Source organism: Diadema antillarum, unplaced genomic scaffold (assembly GCF_040938485.1).
Source record: "Diadema antillarum isolate AM-2024a unplaced genomic scaffold, OU_Dant_1.0 seq00002009_RagTag, whole genome shotgun sequence".
NCBI classification, from domain to species: Eukaryota; Metazoa; Echinodermata; class Echinoidea; order Diadematoida; family Diadematidae; genus Diadema; species Diadema antillarum.
In genome coordinates, this window is record NW_027272664.1 from 87177 (window position 1) to 109265 (window position 22089).

At 37.6% G+C, this 22089-nt stretch overlaps 1 protein-coding gene across 1 annotated transcript in view; it reads right to left on the reverse strand.

Annotated features, from left to right (window-relative positions):
• Window positions 1–861: 861 nt before the first annotated feature.
• Window positions 862–22089, reverse strand: part of LOC139713591 (uncharacterized) — a 76514-nt gene continuing 55286 nt past the window's right edge. The window contains exons 6-11 of the mRNA XM_071625299.1: window positions 15535–15752; window positions 12601–12650; window positions 11404–11611; window positions 10161–10326; window positions 8966–9055; window positions 862–1012 (exon numbers count right to left, since the gene is read on the reverse strand). Coding sequence (XP_071481400.1) covers window positions 963–1012; window positions 8966–9055; window positions 10161–10326; window positions 11404–11611; window positions 12601–12650; window positions 15535–15752 — 782 coding nt within the window. The 3' untranslated portion in view covers window positions 862–962. The remainder of the gene's footprint in view (window positions 1013–8965; window positions 9056–10160; window positions 10327–11403; window positions 11612–12600; window positions 12651–15534; window positions 15753–22089) is intronic.

The window sequence follows — 22089 nt, forward strand, 5'->3', positions numbered from 1 at the left end:
AATCAAATACCAGGACATTGTGCACCAGAGAGATTCAAGTACAGAGTTAAGTACGGTCCCACATACTTGAACAGATGCACCATACTTTTTTTTTTTCAATAGACTCCACTTATGAAAGACCTTTCCCCAAATGTGTTGTGCGCATAATTTTAGTCTTCTCTTTAAATCTTTCCTTTTTTATATTTATTTATTTATTTTTTTGCATTTCTATTTGGTCAGCAGAAAATATACATTAATGATCTCTTAACTGGACAAAACTCAAAATCACATATATATATATATATTTTTTTTCTTTTATAAAGCAGTGACTTTATTTCATGAAGTCCAAATTTCACAAGAAACGCATTGATCCAAAAGAACTCTTGATTTCCTCTCACTTTGGAATCTGCTTTTGTTGTTTGCAGCGTCCGCTGAATAATGTGTCGATAATTCCAAGGTATCATTACCGCTCTCCATAACCCTGTCTGCATTCTGTTGTCCTTGTGGAAGATAAATGCAATATATTTGAGCAACTGTTACAATAGAAGTCACATATTTCTTCTTTTCTTTCTGACTACAGAAAGCCTTCCTCTGAATTCCTCGCTGTCATTATTTTGCACATTCAGTAGTGAGATCACTTTATTCAATGTATACACTGTCATTACAAGGTTAACAAGGCATATGTCTTAACGTACAGCATGTGGCTCATACAAACACATCTTATTTGTCTCCCTCTGTTGACCACAGACAATTAAAACAAACAGAATAAGTTTCAGTAAATACATTGTCAGATGATAGTGATTAAAATCTTTGCGGATGTCCAGTGATTGTGTGTCGCGCAGCAGTGAGGAACCAGCGCTGTGTGGACCACGGTAGCGAATCAAGGAGGGTTTCAAACTGGGACCAGCCATGTCGTGGTGACTCGTTGCCACTGGAGGCACCGATGAGATGGAGAGGGGATGTGGTGGGGGGGAGGGGCATCATCAATTGACCGCATCGTAGATGTTATCCTCCTCCAGTTCCTCGTCCTCGCCTAGAAACAGTGAGGGGGGGGGGGGAGAAATGAGATGAATCAAATTTAAAGAGACATTCCTGCAAAACCTGGAGGCAGTGACAACGATTTGAATATCAAGCAAGAATTTCAAAAATACCATCGTGTGAAAAGGATTAGAGACCATGTTTGTGTTCTCATATTTGTCATACGTATTAATCTCAAGGACTTTGTGACAATCATGGAGACGTATTTGAAGTCAGGACACCATGCAGCTAGCCGACAGTTGCCACTGACAATAAATGTTTACTGTTGCCAATTTGTGACGAAATTTACAAAGCGAGCATATCTTAATTTTTCTCTGTCCAGCGAAGCTGTGATATTTCCCATGAAAAAGAGCTGATAATATGCATGCTCTGGTGTCATTCAAAAAAATTCTGACACAAATGAATGAAAAGTCAATAAACTACATGAGATTTTCCAAAAAAAAAAAAACAAAACAAACATACAGGTTTATAGAAAGAAAAGTAAAATATCCAGTCTGTGGTTGATATTCATTCTATGTCATTTCTGTTCTATCATGGTAGAATCTCAAAGGGATAATTGTTTTTCTTTCATGGCCGAATACCATACACTCTTTTTGATTGGGATGGGGTACACAGAACTCGGTCACAATGTCAACAAACAAAATGACTTACTTCTGCATTTATTATGCAAGATAATTCAGTCTTATCAAGTCATCACTGGAATTACAAGGAAGAAGTGCAAAGTGCCACACTAGTGTTTCTGTTTTTGTCTTGCTTTGATGGAGTTGTTATTTTTTATATTAAAGCAGCATCTAGCATCAAAGGAGTTACTTTGTGCTTTGCTCTCATCACGTTAAAAGAAATTCCTTACTCAATCTACAAAATATCTGCATCTATAAGAATTTCTGTCCATAGAGGCACAGTGACTATCATCTGTTGTTAGGTGAGGACACTTTGGAGACTGACATTATGATGGAAAAGATGGGGAAAAAAAGAGGAAAATTATGTTTGAGAGATTGAGAGTTTTACGTTAACACCACCACAGCCACTCACCCACATGTCTAGACAGCTAATTACATATTCACGTCAACATCCAAACCCGTATCTTGCTACCTGTGGTGGCTGCACATTTATCAATGGGCCACATCAAGAGTGGGACATTACCAAACCAGAAATCAAATTTTTGTGTGGGGAAAAAAAAATGAAGTCTCAGCTTGAATGTTAGCAGGCACGACTTTTCACCTTGCTATCTTAACCCATCATTGTTGTAATGATCTAATGTTCAATCATCCCCAAACTTGGCTGACATATAGAGTAGACAAACCCACTCTGTGAAATAAAAAGTAGCAGTCCTACACAAAAAATATAATGAGACTCACTCACATGAAACTAGGTATGTGGGACTACTTGTCACAGCAGGGGGAGTGTTTTGGTTTGGTTTTATTTATAAAAGATTGTAATCCTGTGGCCTGTGGGTAAATTACTAGAATTTGGACTCTAAAGCAAATTCTTTTGTTTTGCTTAGACCTGTCTTTGAATGTACAGGTAGACTCTCAGTGTAATGATCTCTTTGAGTAAGAAAATAAAGTTTGCTATATCAAAATTTTGTGATGTCGGCGGGAGCATAAGGCAATGAAATACAATGAAATTCCAAACATTCACACTGATAGAAGTATTTGGGTAAAACAAGATTTTCTTCTATCAGTGTCCTTTTAGACAGTCTCCTGTGTAGAGTCCTCAAACTACTGTCAATTTGACATCACTTTGCAAATGCTACAAAGTGTATGTACGGACTTAAAAAAAAAAAGAGTATACCTTGTTTGGGGCAAGACTATTGGTCTTTCGAAGTTTCAGGATCCCATCAACTACATAAAAACTTTTGTCCACTCACATTCATGTATATAGGCCACACACATGAGCACATGACATATGATCTATGGTAGCTTAGAATATCACACAGGGTATTTACAGCAGCTATGCATATTCACACAGTATTAGAAAGCCGAATGTGAAGTATGAGGTCACACAGAGTTCGCACACTACATGTACATCTTTCTGATCCGCATTCCACACCAAAACTTGATACAATATCAACGACCACACCAACAGCCAATCAGGTTTCAGGAGTTCCCTGGCTATCACTCAGATTGCTAGCTGCAGTGAATGAATTCTACGCTCTAACGATACTATCATTTTTTTCCCCCTTTTTTTTTACACACACTGGTGCAGAAGCCCCAACTAATGAACTGCAAAACACAACTACAACACAACTACATGACTTGAAAAAAGAAGTACATGTAAAGAGCATAAAATCATCAAAAAAGATATATGTTTTATTTGCTTGACTGTTTGTTCTTGCTCTTCCTCTTTAGTATTTGGCCCAGTGAAAAACAAGGAAGCACTCTTGAGATGTGAATGCAATGCCTACAGCTTTAAAGGGTGGCATCAATATTGTCAAGCTGAAGGCAAAGTTATTTAATGGCACTCTGAACAAATTCCTACCAGCCCTGGCATGAGCGTAGAACATCACACTACAGATCACGATATCACAGAACAAGGAGAGAGCCGAGAGAACTTTATCTTGTTTTTTGTATGCGAGTGAATCTTGTACAACAACAACAACAACAACAAAAGCTGCCGAAAACTGCTTATCCAGAAAGAAAAAAAAGCAAGGTAGTGGAGTAAAATGGAGTCAAAAGCAGTCTATGAGTTTTTGATCCTAGCAGGTGCAAAATTGTGACACATCACACAAGAGTGGATAGGCAAAGATGTAGACAGTTGTGCATTGGAGGATACTAGAGACAGTGATCATCTTTTGAGTGAATGGTATTTTTTTGTGGTCTTTTCTGGATGATGACACTTCAGCGATGAAACTGTGCCACAGGAGTAATGACAGAACAAGAACTGGACACATTTCATGGATTTGATGTGATGCACACAGCAACAGTCACACAAAGAAATCGATGGCAGGTCGGTGAAAGATCAAAAAGCTTGTTGAAATGTTAAGTAAAAACCTGTTGTAATGGACCATGATGGTTAGCAGTTAGAAAACTAGTTTATCAAAGTTTAGTTACATTGTCTAGTTAATCAGGCCGAGAGAAAAAGGAATCAACAGGTTTTCAGCTGAGTTTCATAGATACAGTCCAAAACAGATTCCAATCAAATTTTGTGCACAAAGTAGCATCTAACTTCTAACTCTGCGCCATCAACATCGGCACAGCCCCTGTCCAGTTTGCCCCTGAATTGCGTATTGGACAGTAAGAAGAAGAAAATGAAGAACCTTGGTGAGGCAATTCACAACCACATTTGTATTTTGAGAACAGTAAAGATAAAGCTAATTGGAGTTTTTCTTCAAACACATTTATAGAAAAACCTCGAAATTATTTCATTAGTGTTTAAATTGCAAGGAAGCAGGGAAAAAAAAAAAAACCTCTTTTAACATTTTTTGTTGTCACTATGGCCTGAGCTATTCACATTCTTCTGCTTGTAAGAATTAAATAAGACCTGACCAAAAAAAAGAACAAATCCTATAACTGATGATGGATAAAAACTGCCGGAACAGCAGAAGATTAATTTCCTGCAATTATTACAGATTACAGGTGTCACAAAGTGCTTCTTTCTTGCAATTTACAGATTACTGCGTCAGGATGGGAAAACCCCTGGTAGCATCACAAATAATACATAGCGTGCAGTGTGCAGTCCACACAAACAACCTTTTTGTTCTCTTATATTTCAATGTTGCATGTGTAAAACAGGTGGGGTTACAATTGTAGGAATGCACGATCAGTGGCCGAAAGGCGCAACACGCTTCCAACCAGGGGAGGTGGACCACATTTCTTCGAAATCGCTCTTTTGAGACAAATGTAGACGACACAGCTTCCTACACCACGGCAATTCACACAACTCCTGCTGAGTACACCTGAATGTTTATGTTAAGATCTGATCATGTGTATATTCTGTATAATACTGCATGTGCCACACATTTCATGCGAGACAAATTTTTTTGCTAGTCAATTTTTTTTTTTTAGTACGAGAGAGGTGAGCTCTCCAACCTGCTATAATGGAGCAACTCTTAATAGTCTGTGAGTAACATGCAATAGAAATGATGATGTATTTACATATTACTGTGTTCTTGACAAAAGAATCATATCATACATATCAACTCATCATGTGAATGATGAATGATTATATATCTCATTGTGAACGCTAACAGTACAAAAAAAGAAGAAAAAAAATAACCCTAACTATTAATATGACATGCTATGAGAGTATCTTTTTACAAGACTAAGAAATTCAAATAAAATCATGTTGATGCTAAATATGTTTAAAAAAAAAGAAAATTATATACAGGTACTTTACATTTGATGCATGCTTCCAACATCCTTGTTCTAATTACTCATTCTTTGACCCGTTGAGGATGAGTCCCGAGTATACTCGGGCAGGTGTCTATGGGAAATGCATGTTGTAGCAAAATCAGTCCGTCTTCAACGGGTTAATACAAACTAACACACGCGCGCACAAAAAAAAACTCTGTCACACCAACCAAGTTTGTTACAGCATCTATTGTAAGCATTAAATTAGTAGGTTATGTGAGAGAATGATCTCTACTAAATCTTAGTACATCAATCTGTTAGACATATATACACCCACACACACACACACACACACACACACACACACAAATGTATATAACATGTACATACAAAGAGAGAGAGCAAAAGATAGAGAATTGACATGATTGTCCAACCCCCATGTTATATTAGCTGGTGCTTTTGAAACTACTCATGTCTATACATGGTATGAGCGTGGCAGTTCTGCACTCTCTGCTCAATTGAGTACATGGCCCTTGAGAGCAGGTCTCATATGGTTCGACACCAAAAAAAAAAAATGCTTGAGAAAGGAGAAAGAATTCTATTGCATGTAGAGGATGTGTCTGTTAGATCTAAACCCTAGCCAATCAATGAGAGTGCCACATTGACTGATAAATATGATACTTCCCTAAAAACCACTATGAAGAGACTACTAAAGCAACTTCATCTATCCATCGATACACAAGTACAGTATATGCCATGTATTTTGTGCAAGGTTTCTATCTTTGCAGGGTTTCTACATGTATTTTTGCAGATTTCACGAGTCCGGTGATCTTTGCCAATTGGACAACACGCCCCATGAATGTGACAAGCACACAAGCATTTCTCTGTTCATTACTGCATGAATTCTACGATTGTGAATTTTTAACCCCGTGTGAAATTGTTGGGGAGTCCTCATTCACAAACAAAAGAAGAAGACAGATTTGCTAAACATATGGCATATACAGTATGAAGTAGATAAATTTGTTAAAGAGTGCATACAGAGAAAAGTTGTGCTATATTATGAGAGCAGATAAAAAGATACTTAAGGTCTAGAAAAACTAGATATGTATAATATAAATGTGCATGTGAGTAATATACAGTCTACTCCACGTACAACGCTTGTAAGTTAACTGCCCATATATGTCGAATAATTGGCTATTAAAGTTGATGAAAATAAGAAGTCCCAATTTATATTCATAACCTTACAGGAAGGTCTATATTCCTTTGTACATGCAGAAGTCACAGACCCCATCAAAATCAAGAAACACTGAGTTAACTGTACATATATTCTAAGCATTGCTACTTGCCCTGTTGATGCTATGTGTAGGGTTTAGATTTTATCATATATGACACTACTTTTGAATCCATCACCCTAATTCAATACCGTATATTACTCTTTTGTTCAAAGTGGAACAGGGAAAAAAATTACTGTGACAAGAAGAATATAAAAACCAGATCAAAATACTCCACGGATATTGGCATTCTTCAATACTTGAATCGGCAGGTGACAGTCCAAAATACAGCGTGAGAGAATGCTACACTTTGAGAGAAGGATAAAAATCTTTGGCTGAGAGCCAGAAGGGCACTATTGGGTTCCAGGACTTGAGCAAAAAATAGAAATGAAGCAATCAATTGTCATGAAATAAAAAGTTTATTCAATTAAAAGTGGGTAGATCTATAAAGATTGTTCCAAATATCAGGTGAAATAGAGCCCTTGTGCTTTTGATTTTTAACATCTTACCCAAAATGATAATGATTTGAAATTGACATCTCATCAATGAGGAGATCAATCTCCTTTGATGTGAAAACAATAACTTGATACCACCCCCCCCCCCCAAAAAAAAATACAACTGCAATAACAACCTTCTGGTTCTTAGCCAACGAAATATGAAAATTAAAAGAGCTTGTCACATTCGCTACGCCTACTTATACTCTTTTCAGCATCATTTCCATCTCCTACACCCCACCTTTTCTTTTTAAATGCCTCAGAAATTTTCACAAAGACTCTATAAGAAAGAAATCACATTTTAATAATTCAACTTGATCATGTTTGTGTTTTTGTGTGTGTGTGTGTGTGTGTGTGTGTGTGTGTGTGTGTGTGTGTGTGTGTGTGTGTGTGTGTGTGCGTGCAGATGGCCACTATGTGAATTAGACTTGATATAATCTGAGCTGTTTAAATGGTTGCTAGTAGATGTTAAGGAAGAAAATGACAGAACAAAGCAGACAGCAATCGCTGAGGGGGAATAAAAAAAGCTAGAAATTTAAAAACGAACTGTTCCATGGTGACACACATTAGTTTTCTTGATGTAATGAGATGTGCCTCTTACTCAAAAGGGTTGAGACGTTAGACACTGTGATCCCAAGCAGTAAGGATGAGCAGAAGACAGTATTAAAAACTATCAATATCTTCACTTCATACTTACTGGGAATTCTTTCAAATTCTTCCTCTGGTTCATCTGTGAAAAATAGATTATTATCCAACCTTCCTTGAGAACAAGAAAACAACAAACTGTGCCACAAAGCAAGGGCATCCCCAAATGACCTTTGAACTTTGACACTCTTAAAACAGCAAAGCATACTGGCCACTCAAAATCGCTGAAGTAAAAGTGAAAATACGGTCGCCACAAATTTGAAAGTGATCTCCATAAGAGAATTACCATAGTTCTAGGGCCAGCTGATTGAGAGAGATGAACCAATTTTGCTTAAAAAAAAAACAACAAACAAACAAACAAACAAACAAACAAACGAAAAACATGCAGAATTTGACTTTTGGTTCATTTTCCCATGAGAGTCCAAATATGACACAAGTTTGCACAGCCAGACAGAACTGAATAAATCATACCTTGAAATTGATTCCCTATTTTATCTTGTAATAGTTCTCAGTTTTGGCGTTATGAACACTGGCCATGTTACAAAGAAAGACACGAAACAATCACAGAAGAGGAAAACGAGAAAGAGAGAAAGGTAGCAGAAGGAGACAAAATAGAAAACAGAAATCTAAAGAGAATATGAAGATGAAAAGGATACAACAGAGAATGGCAACCACGAGAATTGGAAGACGGAGGACACAAGAATGAAAAAAAGAGAAAGAGAAGAACATGAGAGAGGAAAGAAAAGAGAAAGAAGAGAAAATAGAAAGAGGAAGAAGAGAATAAGAAGAGGAAGAGAAAGTAGAGGAAGAGGAATGACAAACAAAGAAAATGGGGAAAGGAGAGAAAAAGGGAAAGAGAAAGTGGAGGGTATTCTAAAATAAAGAACATGAAGAAATTAAAGTGTAAAAGACAGGAAAAATTGAGGGAAAAAAAGACAATTAAGGGGAAGGGGAAGAATAGAAACATGTACAGAGATAGAAAGAGAAAGAGATAAAGATAGATAGATAGAAAGAAAGAAAGAAAGAAAGATAGATAGATAGATAGATAGATAGATAGATAGATAGAAAGATAGATAGATAGATAGATAGGTAGATAGATAGATAGATAGATAGATAGATAGATAGATAGATAGATAGAAAGATAGATATAAAGATATTATTAGATAGAAAGATAGATAGATATATAGATAGATAGATTGATTGATTGATTGATAGAGAGAGAGAGAGATAGAACAACCAATCTTACCTCCTATGACATCATCATAGACTTCCCCTGAATCTGCATCGCCGCCTCCTCCTCCTTCTACTCGCACGAACTGCTGGTCCACATAGCCATCTAATCCAAACAGAAATATCATTGTATGGGACTATGAACAGAACTTGTACTAGTTTACACTCAGTGTTACCTTTACATGGAGGTATATCATTCATTGTCTCATCATTTCATTATTTCAGCAATCAATGTTGTTCTCTATGTATCATCAATGCTTCAGTGTACGTGTTTAATCGCCATTTTGTTATCTGTAATATACAGTTGTAGATGTACAAATAACTCTCGTAAACCAAAGTAATGTCCAGGGGGCATTTCGTGAAGCAGTTTGGTCGGATATTTTTCTGACAAACTGTTACAAGCTTCTGAAATCCTTGCATCTGATTGGCTGAGAGCACATTTGTCGGACAACTTTGTCGGACAAAATGCTTCATGAAATGCCCCCCTGATGAAAGGAACTGTTGGAGGTGCGTATTGCAGCAATTGATTACAATAATGCTAATTTTAACACCATTATCATCATTATCACCATCATTACAATCATCACCATCATCATCATCATCACCTTCATCTTCATGATCATCATCTCTATCATTATCTTCTTCAAGGGATCGTATAGTTTTGGTTGAGACCTAACTTCAAGTTTCTGACATTTTTTTGGTGAGATAATGAGAAACCTCTTATGAATATGAAAGAACATATAATTCCAAGAGAAATTCAAAGTTTATTTGATGAAAATTGGTTTTAAAATGGCTGAGATATCCAAAACAGCAGGATCCTAATAAAAGGTGGGACACACATCTTATTAGGATAGCTTTGTCTTACTTTGTTTTTGGATATCTCAGCCATTCAAAAAACTGATTTTCATCAAATAAATTTTGAATTCCTCTTAGAATGGTATGCTTTGTACTATTTCATACGTGATTTCTCGGTAACTTGCAAAAGTGAAAAGCCCAATCCTCATCTCTGCCAATACTATACCATCCCTTTAATCATCATCTTGATCAACATCATCTTCGTCATCACCATCATCATCTTCATCATTTTCATCATAATTTTCATCATCATCATCTTCCTTTGTATCCACATCCACATCCTAATCATCATCATCATCCTCATCATCATGACTATCATCATGACCAGCATTGTTTTGTTTAAGTTCCCTACTCACAGTGTCCATCAGGGTTCCTGGCGAGCCACTTGCCCGGCGGGTTGCCCTCCTTCCGCAGGATCTCAATCCTCTCACCACGAGAACACTTCAGATCATGCTTCTCATAGATGGCCTCCATAGTCTCCATCACGATGCCCTCGTCAATGATGCTGATGTCTCCCTTGATCTAGGAGTGGAAGATGATACATTCGATAGAGTCAGGTCACCAGACCTACTGTCAAAGGGTGTAAGCACCACTCATAAGTATGTTTTGTGGATGGATGGTGGAAAAACCGAAGAATCAAATTTGATGGAGGATGCACATTTGCATGTGATGTCTCTACTCTATGGAGTAATCTACCACAGAATCTACGACAAATTGCCAACATCAGTAAATTCAAACCTGCTTTGAAAGTACATCCTTTTACAGTGTAAGTGAATATGAACTCAGTACTGTTGCAACTGTATATTCTATTACAGTCCTTCTTTCTCTTGAGTGCACAGGGACATATAAACTATAGGTTTTGCACTAAACAAGCATCATTAATTATCATTCTTATTATCAAAATTCAGCAATAATCATATGAAAGGAATGACAAATTTAGAAAAAAAAAATGTCTCCTGATCATATGTTGTTGTTATTTTTTCTCCCTATTTCCCACATCATCCAACACTAACTTTCTGATAGGAAACAATTAAAGTCGTGTGGTAAGAGATAGTGTCTCATGTATCATTCAACTGATACTTTGTAAAACAAAAAGTGCAGTTTAGAGTGATGTGTCCTACACTCTCAATGCCAATGGCTACCTGGTGGGTTTCAGTACAAGGCCTATGGATATTTGAGAATCCAGGAGGAAACAGATTGAGTCTCCTTCATGCTAAGCTTTGGATGGAGGATTAAAGGGAGATTTGTCAAATGAATCACAGTATCATTATCATATGGGACTCATCAATTTTTCATTTACATTTGCACATACATGAGCATTTCCACAGTTACTATTTTGATAGCCTAGCTTCCGACTGCACCATGCCACAATCAACAATACCTCTTAATGAGATTCAGCATAACATAAAAAATATCACTTTGTCTTTTTGTTGTTGTTGTTATTGTTTTTTGTAATGTGACAGATTCAAGTAGCCCATTCTAGATCTCTGGAAAACAGTTTCTGGCACCATAAAGTGGAACCAGTTTACTGGGGTCATTGCAAGTTTTTGTGAACTTTTTGGAGGCAAAGCTTTGTCGTGAGGGCCCCCTCCCACCTACCTTGAACTTTTTCTTGATGTCTTTCTCCTCCTTCTCTTTCTTCTTCTTCTCCTCTCGCTCCTTCTTTTTCCTCCTCTCTTCTTCCTGCCGTTGCTGCTTCTCCTGCTCCTTCCTCAGCCGTTCCTCCTCCTTCTTCCTACGCTCCTCCTGTTTCCTCATCTCCTGCTCGCTGGCCGCATCCACCTCCGTCGAGCTGGACTGGAAGTTTCTGATGGGGGAGGGGGGTAAGAAATGAGAGAAAAGTGATGCAGGAGAACCTGGTGAATCACAGCAAAGTGTTGGGACAGACGACAGACACATGGAGTGTAGACACGATATGGCTTCAGTCTCAAACTGATTCATTTGATAATTGATTTCTTTTGATGCAATGTAGTTCAAGTTTTGCTAATACACTGCACTCCTGTTACAGCAAACAAGGTAGTAAAAAACTTTTTTACAACAATGCAAAGTTTCATTAGAACAAAGTAAATATTCAGGTCTCAGAAGTATCATCTGTATAATTATCTTTATATACTTCATTCATTTAGATATACCGGTAATGAAAGAAAACTGCCGGTCCCAAAGACTTTCTTGTAACAGGAGTTGCCTGTATGGTGCTCATAGATGTGCAAGCTGCTACAGACACAAACATTTGGGTTAGACAAAAAAAAAATGAATGATTTGCTTTCTTATGCATCAGACAAGTTTAGGATGCCAAAAATATTGCTTGATGATAGCCCCAAGTTTAGGGGCTCGTTTGACTTTTGACGATCAACCCAATTTAAGTCTTGGTTACTGTCAGTGATCAAAATCAGCATACATGTATATATCCATGAAATGCTGTAAATCCTAAAAACACAATCACTCAAATCAACTGCCAGAATGATGTAACACAAACACCTCTTGGTGTCATGTACTGGATAACTGTACAGGTCAACAGAATTTAAACCCAATCACAGCAGATTTCAGATTTTTTTTAAATGTGCTGTGCATGATCCACTACATTACCATAGGCAATCAATTAATTGTGACAGAAAGTGTGACAAATTGATTTTACATTATTCTGATATTGTGCCCTTACACAGTGACTAGTGACATCCAATTTACGATTCCAATGCAAAGAAGAGTTATTGAAAATATAACTAGCAGCTCCCACAACTAATAATCCTCAATCTATCGATCGCCCTTGATTATTATTTAAAAAAAATGAGCTCTTACCGATCTTCACTGACATCAAGCGCTTCATACAACTCATCGAAGTCTCCTTCCTGTATGGACAATTACAGAAAATTAATGTGGAAACATAAAAATCATGTCACACGGATCAGCATCGAAACCTGGAAAATCCCATTTGATTTACTGCTTACTATAATCCTCATAGTCATGTTATCATATACTTTGATTCAACTTTTATGACTGTAATTGCAAATTAATTCTTATTCATGGTTTCATTACAACTGCAAGCAAGCCTGTGAATTGCATAAAAAAAATACATGTCTGTCTTTCTGGACACTCAGAAAACATATTTTTTTCCATGCATGGGACTGGCATGTGCATTTGTCTGTGCATACATATAGTAATAGTATATGGTAAATTACCAGCTACTCATGAGAACGGAAGTCATTTGTGTCACATATGTCACATCTTGATGTCACCGCAAAGATCTAGAGTTGCAGAGTTTAAAATAATTTCAGTTTCAACAAGGAAAAGTAGAAATTACGCGGTGCGTAATATATGTCCCCGCCGGAAGTAGCATTTAGTAGCAAAATGTACAATATAGGTAAAAAGATCAAGGTCAAAGAAGTCAAAGGTCAAAATTCTATGTAGAAGTCTTGAAGCCCTCACCTAGTGCCATCACATAAAGCAAACGGAATCGAAATCGGGTTAGAAATGGCGAAAGAGTAGCATTTTGTAGCCAATGTACAATATAGGTAAAAAAATCAAGGTCAAAGGTCAAAGAAGTCAAAGGTCAAAATTCTGTGTAGACGTTTTGAAGCCCTCACCTAGTGCCATCACATAAAGCAAACGGAATCAAAATCGGGTCAGAAATGGCGAAGGAGTAGCATTTGGTAGCAAAATGTACAATACAGGTCAAAAATCAAGGTCAAAGGTCAAAGAAGTCAAAGGTAAAAATTCTGTGTAGCAGTTTTGAAGCCCTCACCTAGTGCCATCACTTAAAGCAAACGGAATTGAAATCGGGTTACAAATGGCGAAGGAGTAGCATTTTGTAGCAAAATGTACAATATAGGTAAAAAAACAAGGTCAAAGGTCAAAGAAGTCAAAGGTCAAAATTCTGTGTAGAAGTTTTGAAGCCCTCACCTAGTGCCATCACATAAAGCAAACGGAATCAAAATCGGGTTAGAAATGGCGAAGGAGTAGCATTTTGTAGGCAATGTACAATATAGGTCAAAGGTCAAGGTCAAAGGTCACAACTGAAATTATGTATACAAGTTTCAAAGCTCCCATGTAGTGCTATCATATAAAGCAAACAGAATCAAAATCGGGTTAGAAATGGCGAAGGAGTAGCATTTTGAACATTTTGATCACACACGGACGCACGGACAGACGGACACACGGACACACACACGTACGGAGCCCGTTTCATAGTCCCCTGCTCGAACTCGTTCGGCGGGGACAATTAATATCATAGAAACAAAGATCGCAAAGATCAAAGAACAACTCACGACATACACCTAGGCATCCAGTCTAGTCTTCATGGAGAAGCATTGTGAGACACTCAACATCTTTTAATTCTTTTTTTTTGAATCACCATTATTGTAAACGTTAATATTTTCGTGTGATTATTTTATCTGAGTGGCTCAAAAAACATATTTGTGGGTTCTAGGTTCATGGACATCTGTACAAGGCAGACTGCTACTCTCTCAGCTTTATGGCTGAGGGGTGGAACTTAAGTTGCAATGACAATTTTCCCCAACTCTCATACTCGCTGCCTTTTTTACTTTCAAAAAGCTGCTAAACATCTGAAATGTCAGGAGAAAAGACAGACACCATATACTACCTTTCAACCCATTGAAGACGAGTCCCAAGTATACTCAGGCAAGTGTCTATGGGAAATGTGTGTTATCAATATTTAGCAAAATCATCCCATCCTTAACCCTAAAAGGGCCGGGGGGGGGGCGGAATCCGCCCCCCTCGACGTTTCGCGCTATAATTCTGTAACGCGAGAAGGCCTCATCGCGAGGCTTCTTGACTTTCTTCATTCAAGTCTCGCGCAACTTTTGAGACCAAATTTGCAACGTCCGCGCATACTTTTGCGAAGCCACGCCCATTTTTGTAATGGAATGTCGCCCCGAAACGGGCACAATTTTGTGATTTTGAGTACATTTCCTATGGAAAACTGTGCTCTGTCATGGAAGTCTTAAAAACCTGATTATTTTTACAATTAATAACTTTCATTGATTTATTTTGTGCTAATTATGGTAGAAAAGAGGTCAGTGATAATTTCCAATGAAAAAACAAAGAAAAAACAAAAGTTGAAAAACAAGGAAATATATAAGAAATTCTGAAAACAATAAAATACATAAGAATTGAAATGAGTTTTGGAAGTTTTTGTGATGTACAATTGTTGAATATGCTAAAACAGATTTGCAGATTTAAAAATTAGACTCTCATTGCTTTTAATTAGGCTAAAATATCATCTTGAGCTTAATTTGCATAATTAATTAATTAAAATTAGAAATTGATTGTTTCAAAAAATCTTATGACACAGTCTTGTAGATTATGACGCAGGTCTCACGCATGCAAAATTTCATCGCGATCGCACCACCGATGGCCGAGATCTCGGGGGGGGGGGGGGGGGGGGGGGGGGGGGGGGGCGGAATCCATCCCATGCCCCCCACTGACTTTCCAATATCTGTAGATCTGAGTATTTTACCCAACCTGCCTTTGATTGGCCAGCTTGTCGACATATCCCATGTTCAGCAATAATTTATGTAGAGATTCTTCTGCTGTATGTGTTTGTACATAGAGATCGGTGATAAAGCTGTATACAATTTGTCTATACGGGGATTCTCAAATACATCTAAGCAGGGCCAGCCTTTACACTCCATGGTATCCCTGTGCTACCGGTTCTCTAAGGATTATTTGTAATTTTATCTTAAAAAGAGAGAAAATAAGCTTAATTTGACATACAGCCTCGTTGGTGACATCATCGTAGATCTCGCCCGTGTCCTCCAAGCCCGACCCACTGTGCTCGGCGGACCGCGGGAAGGAGACGTTGGAGCCGCCGCTGCCGTGGTACGCCGGAATGCTCGAGATGGACGGGAGGGGAGGCGCGGCGGCGTCGCCTGACCCCGTCACCACCACTTTTGGGTGGTGGTGGGGTACTGATGGTGGAAGTGGCGGTGGAGCTGTAACGACAACAACAACAACAAAAACAAAGAAAAGAGAAATAAATTTCAAACCAAAATAACAACATTAAGGGGAAATGGGCATGAAATAGGCAAACCAGAAAGATGTCATTTTTCGATCTGTTCATGAGTGCAAAGGGATTTGACAGGCGCATTTGAGGCTAGCATAATTCTTACCAATTATGTTTGCAGAATATGACTGGTTGACAAGCAGTGAAGAGAGGGACATATTTCTGCTATTTTTATTTTTCCATACCAGCCTTTTTTTCATCTCACAAGAAAGAAAACTAGATTTTTAGTTATCATACTGATAACATTTACCACACATCGACTACAACCTGTACAACATTAACCTCACATAGGAATATCAGATTTGGATTTGCAAAGACCAAAGGGTAATAATAATAATTAAAAAAAAGACATAGTCATGTTCCCAGAAGAAGTTTTGGTCTTCAATGATATGTGTGCAACAGTATATGTGACAACATCGGCATGTACATGTTTTGCAGTTTCCTGTATCCCCACTTCTTTGTTTTAATCGGTCACTTCAGAATGTCAATTGTTTGGTTCTGGTATTAACTTGATTGCAAAGTTTCACACGTCATGTCCAAGAGGCCCAGACATAGTTTTCATACACAAGGAAGTGATTCACAATTATTAATGCAAATTTTTTTGTGCAAACTTGTTTCTACAATGAGCAAATATATTTCACTTTGCATATAGCACAGGGCTGCACACTGACCATTTTTTTCTACTGGTTGGACCTGCTATGTCTGTCAAACCAGTAGGTACCCAGTTTTTCCATGTTTTACTGGTCCATTCCTGAAAAAGTTACTGGTCGACAATGATTTTTACTGGTCAGGGACCATCAGATCAGTGCCAGTGTGCAGCGTTGCATACCCGGTACAGCATTCACAGATTTCTGGTATTAAAAGCCCTGTCAATGTACTCATTAGATAATCTTCTTTCTAGCTTAGTTTCTGCATCTCAGAATCAGATAGCTAGCGGGTTTAAAAAAAAAAATAAAAAAGAGGAAAAATTGCACTCATTGTATTCCCAATATCGCACTCATGTTCAATTTGTGCAACATTGGCCCTATCTTTGTAGTGCAATATTCCCTGGTATCCTATTCATTGCCATCCAACATAATATTGATATCTCATGACTTTTCAGGTTCATCAATGTGTATGTAGAAGGTATGCGTCAAAGGCAGGCATCATTGATATTGAATGATAACATAATATTGGCCACCACCCTGCCTGCTATTTCGTTTGACATTATGTGCTTTAGCCATGCAATCCTTTTTTTTAGTAATCATACATGTAGATACATGGCACTGAATATTGTATACTTGTTAACTCAACAATTCATATACTGTATACGCCATATATTTAGCAAGTTGAAATTTTTTCACATATTGGGACTTCCCAACAATTTCACGAGTGGTTAAATTCGCGATTGTGGAGCACTGATAACTGAACGGAGATACGTGTACGTATTTTCACTTGTCTTTAATTTCGCGAATAGCACCTGACTCGCGAAAATTCACGAAAATAAAAACCCCTCGAAATATTCGGCATATACTGTATGTTGTATGATAACAGCTATCTAAACCATTCTCCATCCATGGCTACATATCTCAGCAGCTGAAAGACATTCCAGCCATAGGAATAACCACTCTCTCACACTAATATCATAAAGTTATAAACCCCGCTTGGCACACATCCCATACCTATAAAAGTTCTTTGGGCCTGTATTATTAGCAGTGAGACTGAGCAATATTAAGCTTTTGGCCTATGCATCCCCTGTATAAACCAATTGCAGACAAAGATAGTTATCTCTAAAGAGAAAGCGGCCCCATAGTCAGGGGGGAAAAGTGCATTTTTGATATGGAGGACCCATGAGCCACTAAAAGCCTCATCAACCAGGAGCAGCTCATTAATTTTCTCTTTTTTTTCTGTCAAGAAGCAAGATTGTTTTGGCAGTATGTCAACAATTTTCAAGGTGAGGTTGCTAGGCCAGCATTAATCTTCTGACTGCTACCTTTAAAATGCCCATGGGCTTAAAGAAACAAAATATACAGGTTGTGGGCTACAATTTTTTTTCTTCTCCTTCCTAGGGAAACTATAACGACTTCTACCTTTGAGCTATGACAAGGGTTACTCACATGAATTTACAATGTATTTATATGAAACTGCACATACACATGATCACACATTGGCATCTCCAATTCAGTCTGAAGAAGACAATGTATTCTCCTCTTAACATTACTGTACTGCAGTCATTCTTGTGTACAGTAAAAAATACTCAAGTCCAGTGTTACCATTCCATGATGCAACAGTTTTCTTTTGCTTCTTAGGAAATTCATAATTGTGTTTTAATAGGACTTGCCTTTGCTCCTAGTTTCATGTGACTATACATTTTACAAATCTCCAAGGTCTTCACTTCCAAGAATTACTGGTCCTTTATTCTTGCTAATCTTTTGTTCTATTCATCTTCCATCTAGGAAGTAAAACCTTGTTGTGAAGCACCATCCTGTATTTCCAAACAAAGATCAGCTTTAGTACGGGTTTATATCTTTAATTATCTCTGCAAAGAGCTAATTTTCCAAAGGTAAATATAATGATCTCATGTTGCTAAAGTGCTAATTATCACTGATGAGACCTGATATGCCAAGTCCAACCTTGTGATCATAATTAAATGCAAAAAAAAAAGAAAGAAAGAAAAGGAAAAGAGCAGAACATGTTCTAAATTTTAACTGGCAACAGCTTCAACCTTGAATAGCTGTCAATTGTGACCTATGCAATATTAACCTAATTTTGATAGTGTTTATTGACAATATGTTCAAAACGTGAACAATCTTAATAAGGGTAACTCACTTGACTAAAGTGCTGAATACAATTAGGCCTATACAGAAAGAAAACACCTTCACGACAAGTACAAACTCAGTGATTCGCAAGTCCCACTAGCCCTAACCTTGTCAGATGTAAGCCATCTACTGGCTCCAAATCCCTATCGAGATCATCAGACACATGTGAATTCTAAAACTCTGTATAGTCCCACAAATTAAAAATTGTGATGGGTTAAGAAAAGCCATCCCAACGAAATCAATCCTTCATGGCAATTAAGTTTATCATAGGATGACATTGTAACTACCCAAGGTCATTTTACTGATCGTTTCCTGCAGTACTTTTCCTTTACATTACAAAGTCTTCTCATATAACAGCCATAAGACCCTCTTAAATGTTGGAAATCTTTTTTGGAACAAAGTAAAAAAAAAATTAGTGCTAATTAACATACCTCATTTAGGCCCAAAAGGTCAGAAAACAGTATGTCAAACCACATTTGCATAGAATTTAATATAGAAAATTCCTTGATTTTGAGGGCAAAATTCAATGCAAATATATGACACGAAATATTAAATCAGTAGAGGAGTTTCAGCATGACAGACCTGAAGTAAGTTCTGTAATTAAATTACACTGATCTTCAAATTTTTCACAATATTTTTTTTTCACTTTTACAATATAAAATGTATGGGAATCAATGCGAATCGTGATGTGAACAACTGTTCTTGGTTACAGGGTTTAGAATCTCAATGTATCTGTCTCTTCAATACAATCAAAGCAATTCACTCAGCTAAATTTGATTCAAGCACAATATCTGCTCACATTGTGTTTGCGACACCTGCTAAACGATCTGCTTTTCTTGGCAGGTCACACTAATTTTCTGCTCTCTAGTTCCTTATCCTTGTTGACCAACCAGTGTTTATCAGAAATATCATGCAATCTACTAATTCCTTCTTGTTTTAAAATTGCAAGGTTTCACATCAGATCTGCTTTTCTTGGCAGGTCACACTAATGTTCTGCTCTCTAGTTCCTTATCCTTGTTGACCAACCAGTGTTTATCAGAAATATCATGCAATCTACTAATTCCTTCTTGTTTTAAAATTGCAAGGTTTCACATCAGCATTGCCACTTGTTGAACAGTAGCAATGTATACATTGTATTTTTCTTCATGAAGGGGCGGACCCAGGAGTTCTGGAAAGGGGGGAGGGGGGCGCCTTTGCAATGTTAAAGAGGGAGATGCACCCCCCCCCCATTATTTCTTTTTCATTTATTTTGTTTCAACCAAAAATAAAGTGGGGGCGTGCACCCGGTGCGCCCCACCCCCACCCCCTCCCCCCCCCCCTTTCTGGATCCGCCACTGTTCATGTCATATCTGTGTTGACACTCTTTGATATGCTCAATAATGTAACAAACCTCCAAACTACAGAATCAGAAAACACAATTTCTGGAGGGGATCTGATACTGTAAAACATGTACAATATATTTGCAAATTGGAGCCGACAACCTTTCTTGCGGCATGACATTTTTGCAAATTGTCACTGACATTCAATGCATACAGTGTTTGTAAGACCGTTTGCGTGCACTGTAATTTTGTGAATCTTGGCTCTCGCGAAATTAAAATGCACGTGAACATTCCTTGTTATACGGAATTGTTTCACACAAATGGTGGAAGCCAAGCCATACACTGCAAGAGCCAAACACAACAGCTCCGTAAGTCGCTCTGCAGGATTTACCTTTTGATCTTTATCAAATCACACAATGAGATCCGCTTCATCAGACTTTAGACTCCCACCCCCTGCCCAACGACAGAATATAAAATGCAAGCTTCCTATTTCTCTCAATAACATATGACAGGCTGACACATGAAACACATCATAAGGAACTAGAATTGAAATGAAGAATGTTTTTGACAGCTGCAATTTTTGACACTTGAACGGGGGACCTCTTTTTTTCTGTAATACACGAACATGCACACACAAACTGTTAATCTACTTGTAACATTCCCATTTATCTACAGCTGTGTCGAGATTGAAGTTCATGTTTGAAAAAAAAAAAAAAAATCATCTTCAATCTTGACACAGCTACCAGAACTTTGAAATATACGCTTGTAAATTATCGAAAGAAATCTTGTTGGAAGTTCAAAGAATGGCCAATTAAAGGTATACCACTGGTCTGGTGATTTGATCAACAATGAAATACTCTCTAAAAAAAAAAAACAAATGAAAATTTTCACTCTTGAAGGAGTGAATACAAAAAAAAAGTGAATTTAGAGTGAAATTGGAGTGAATTTCGAGTGAAAATGATCGTTTTCACTCGTTCTAGAGTGACGTCAGGGATCACTCCAAAATCTTCAAGTGATCCCTGAGGTCACTCCAAAATGAGTGAAACAACATTTTCACTCGAAATTCACTCCAATTTCACTCAAAATTCACTCTTTTTTGTATTCACTCTTTTTTGTATTCACTCCTTTAAGAGTGAAAATTTTCACTCGATTTTTTTTAGAGAGTAAGTTTAGAAACATTCTTAAAACAAGGAAAAGTAGAAATTACGCGGTGCGTAATATATGTCCCCGCCGAAGTAGCATTTAGTAGCAAAATGTACAATATAGGTAAAAAAATCAAGGTCAAAGGTCAAAGAAGTCAAAGGTCAAAATTCTATGTAGAAGTTTTGAAGCCCTCACCTAGTGCCATCACTTAAAGCAAACGGAATTGAAATCGGGTTACAAATGGCAAAGGAGTAGCATTTTGTAGCCAATGTACAATATAGGTAAAAAAATCAAGGTCAAAGGTCAAAGAAGTCAAAGGTCAAAATTCTGTGTAGAAGTTTTGAAGCCCTCACCTAGTGCCATCACATAAAGCAAACGGAATCAAAATCGGGTTAGAAATGGCGAAGGAGTAGCATTTTGTAGGCAATGTACAATATAGGTCAAAAATCAAGGTCAAAGGTCAAAGAAGTCAAAGGTCAAAATTCTGTGTAGAAGTTTTGAAGCCCTCACCTAGTGCCATCACTTAAAGCAAACGGAATTGAAATCGGGTTACAAATGGCGAAGGAGTAGCATTTTGTAGCCAATGTACAATATAGGTAAAAAAATCAAGGTCAAAGGTCAAAGAAGTCAAAGGTCAAAATTCTGTGTAGAAGTTTTGAAGCCCTCACCTAGTGCCATCACATAAAGCAAACGGAATCAAAATCGGGTTAGAAATGGCGAAGGAGTAGCATTTTGTAGGCAATGTACAATATAGGTCAAAAATCAAGGTCAAAGGTCAAAGAAGTCAAAGGTCAAAATTCTGCGTAGAAGTTTTGAAGCCCTCACCTAGTGCCATCACTTAAAGCAAACGGAATTGAAATCGGGTTACAAATGGCGAAGGAGTAGCATTTTGTAGCAAAATGTACAATATAGGTAAAAAAAATCAAGGTCAAAGGTCAAAGAAGTCAAAGGTCAAAATTCTGTGTATAAGTTTTGAAGCCCTCACCTAGTGCCATCACATAAAGCA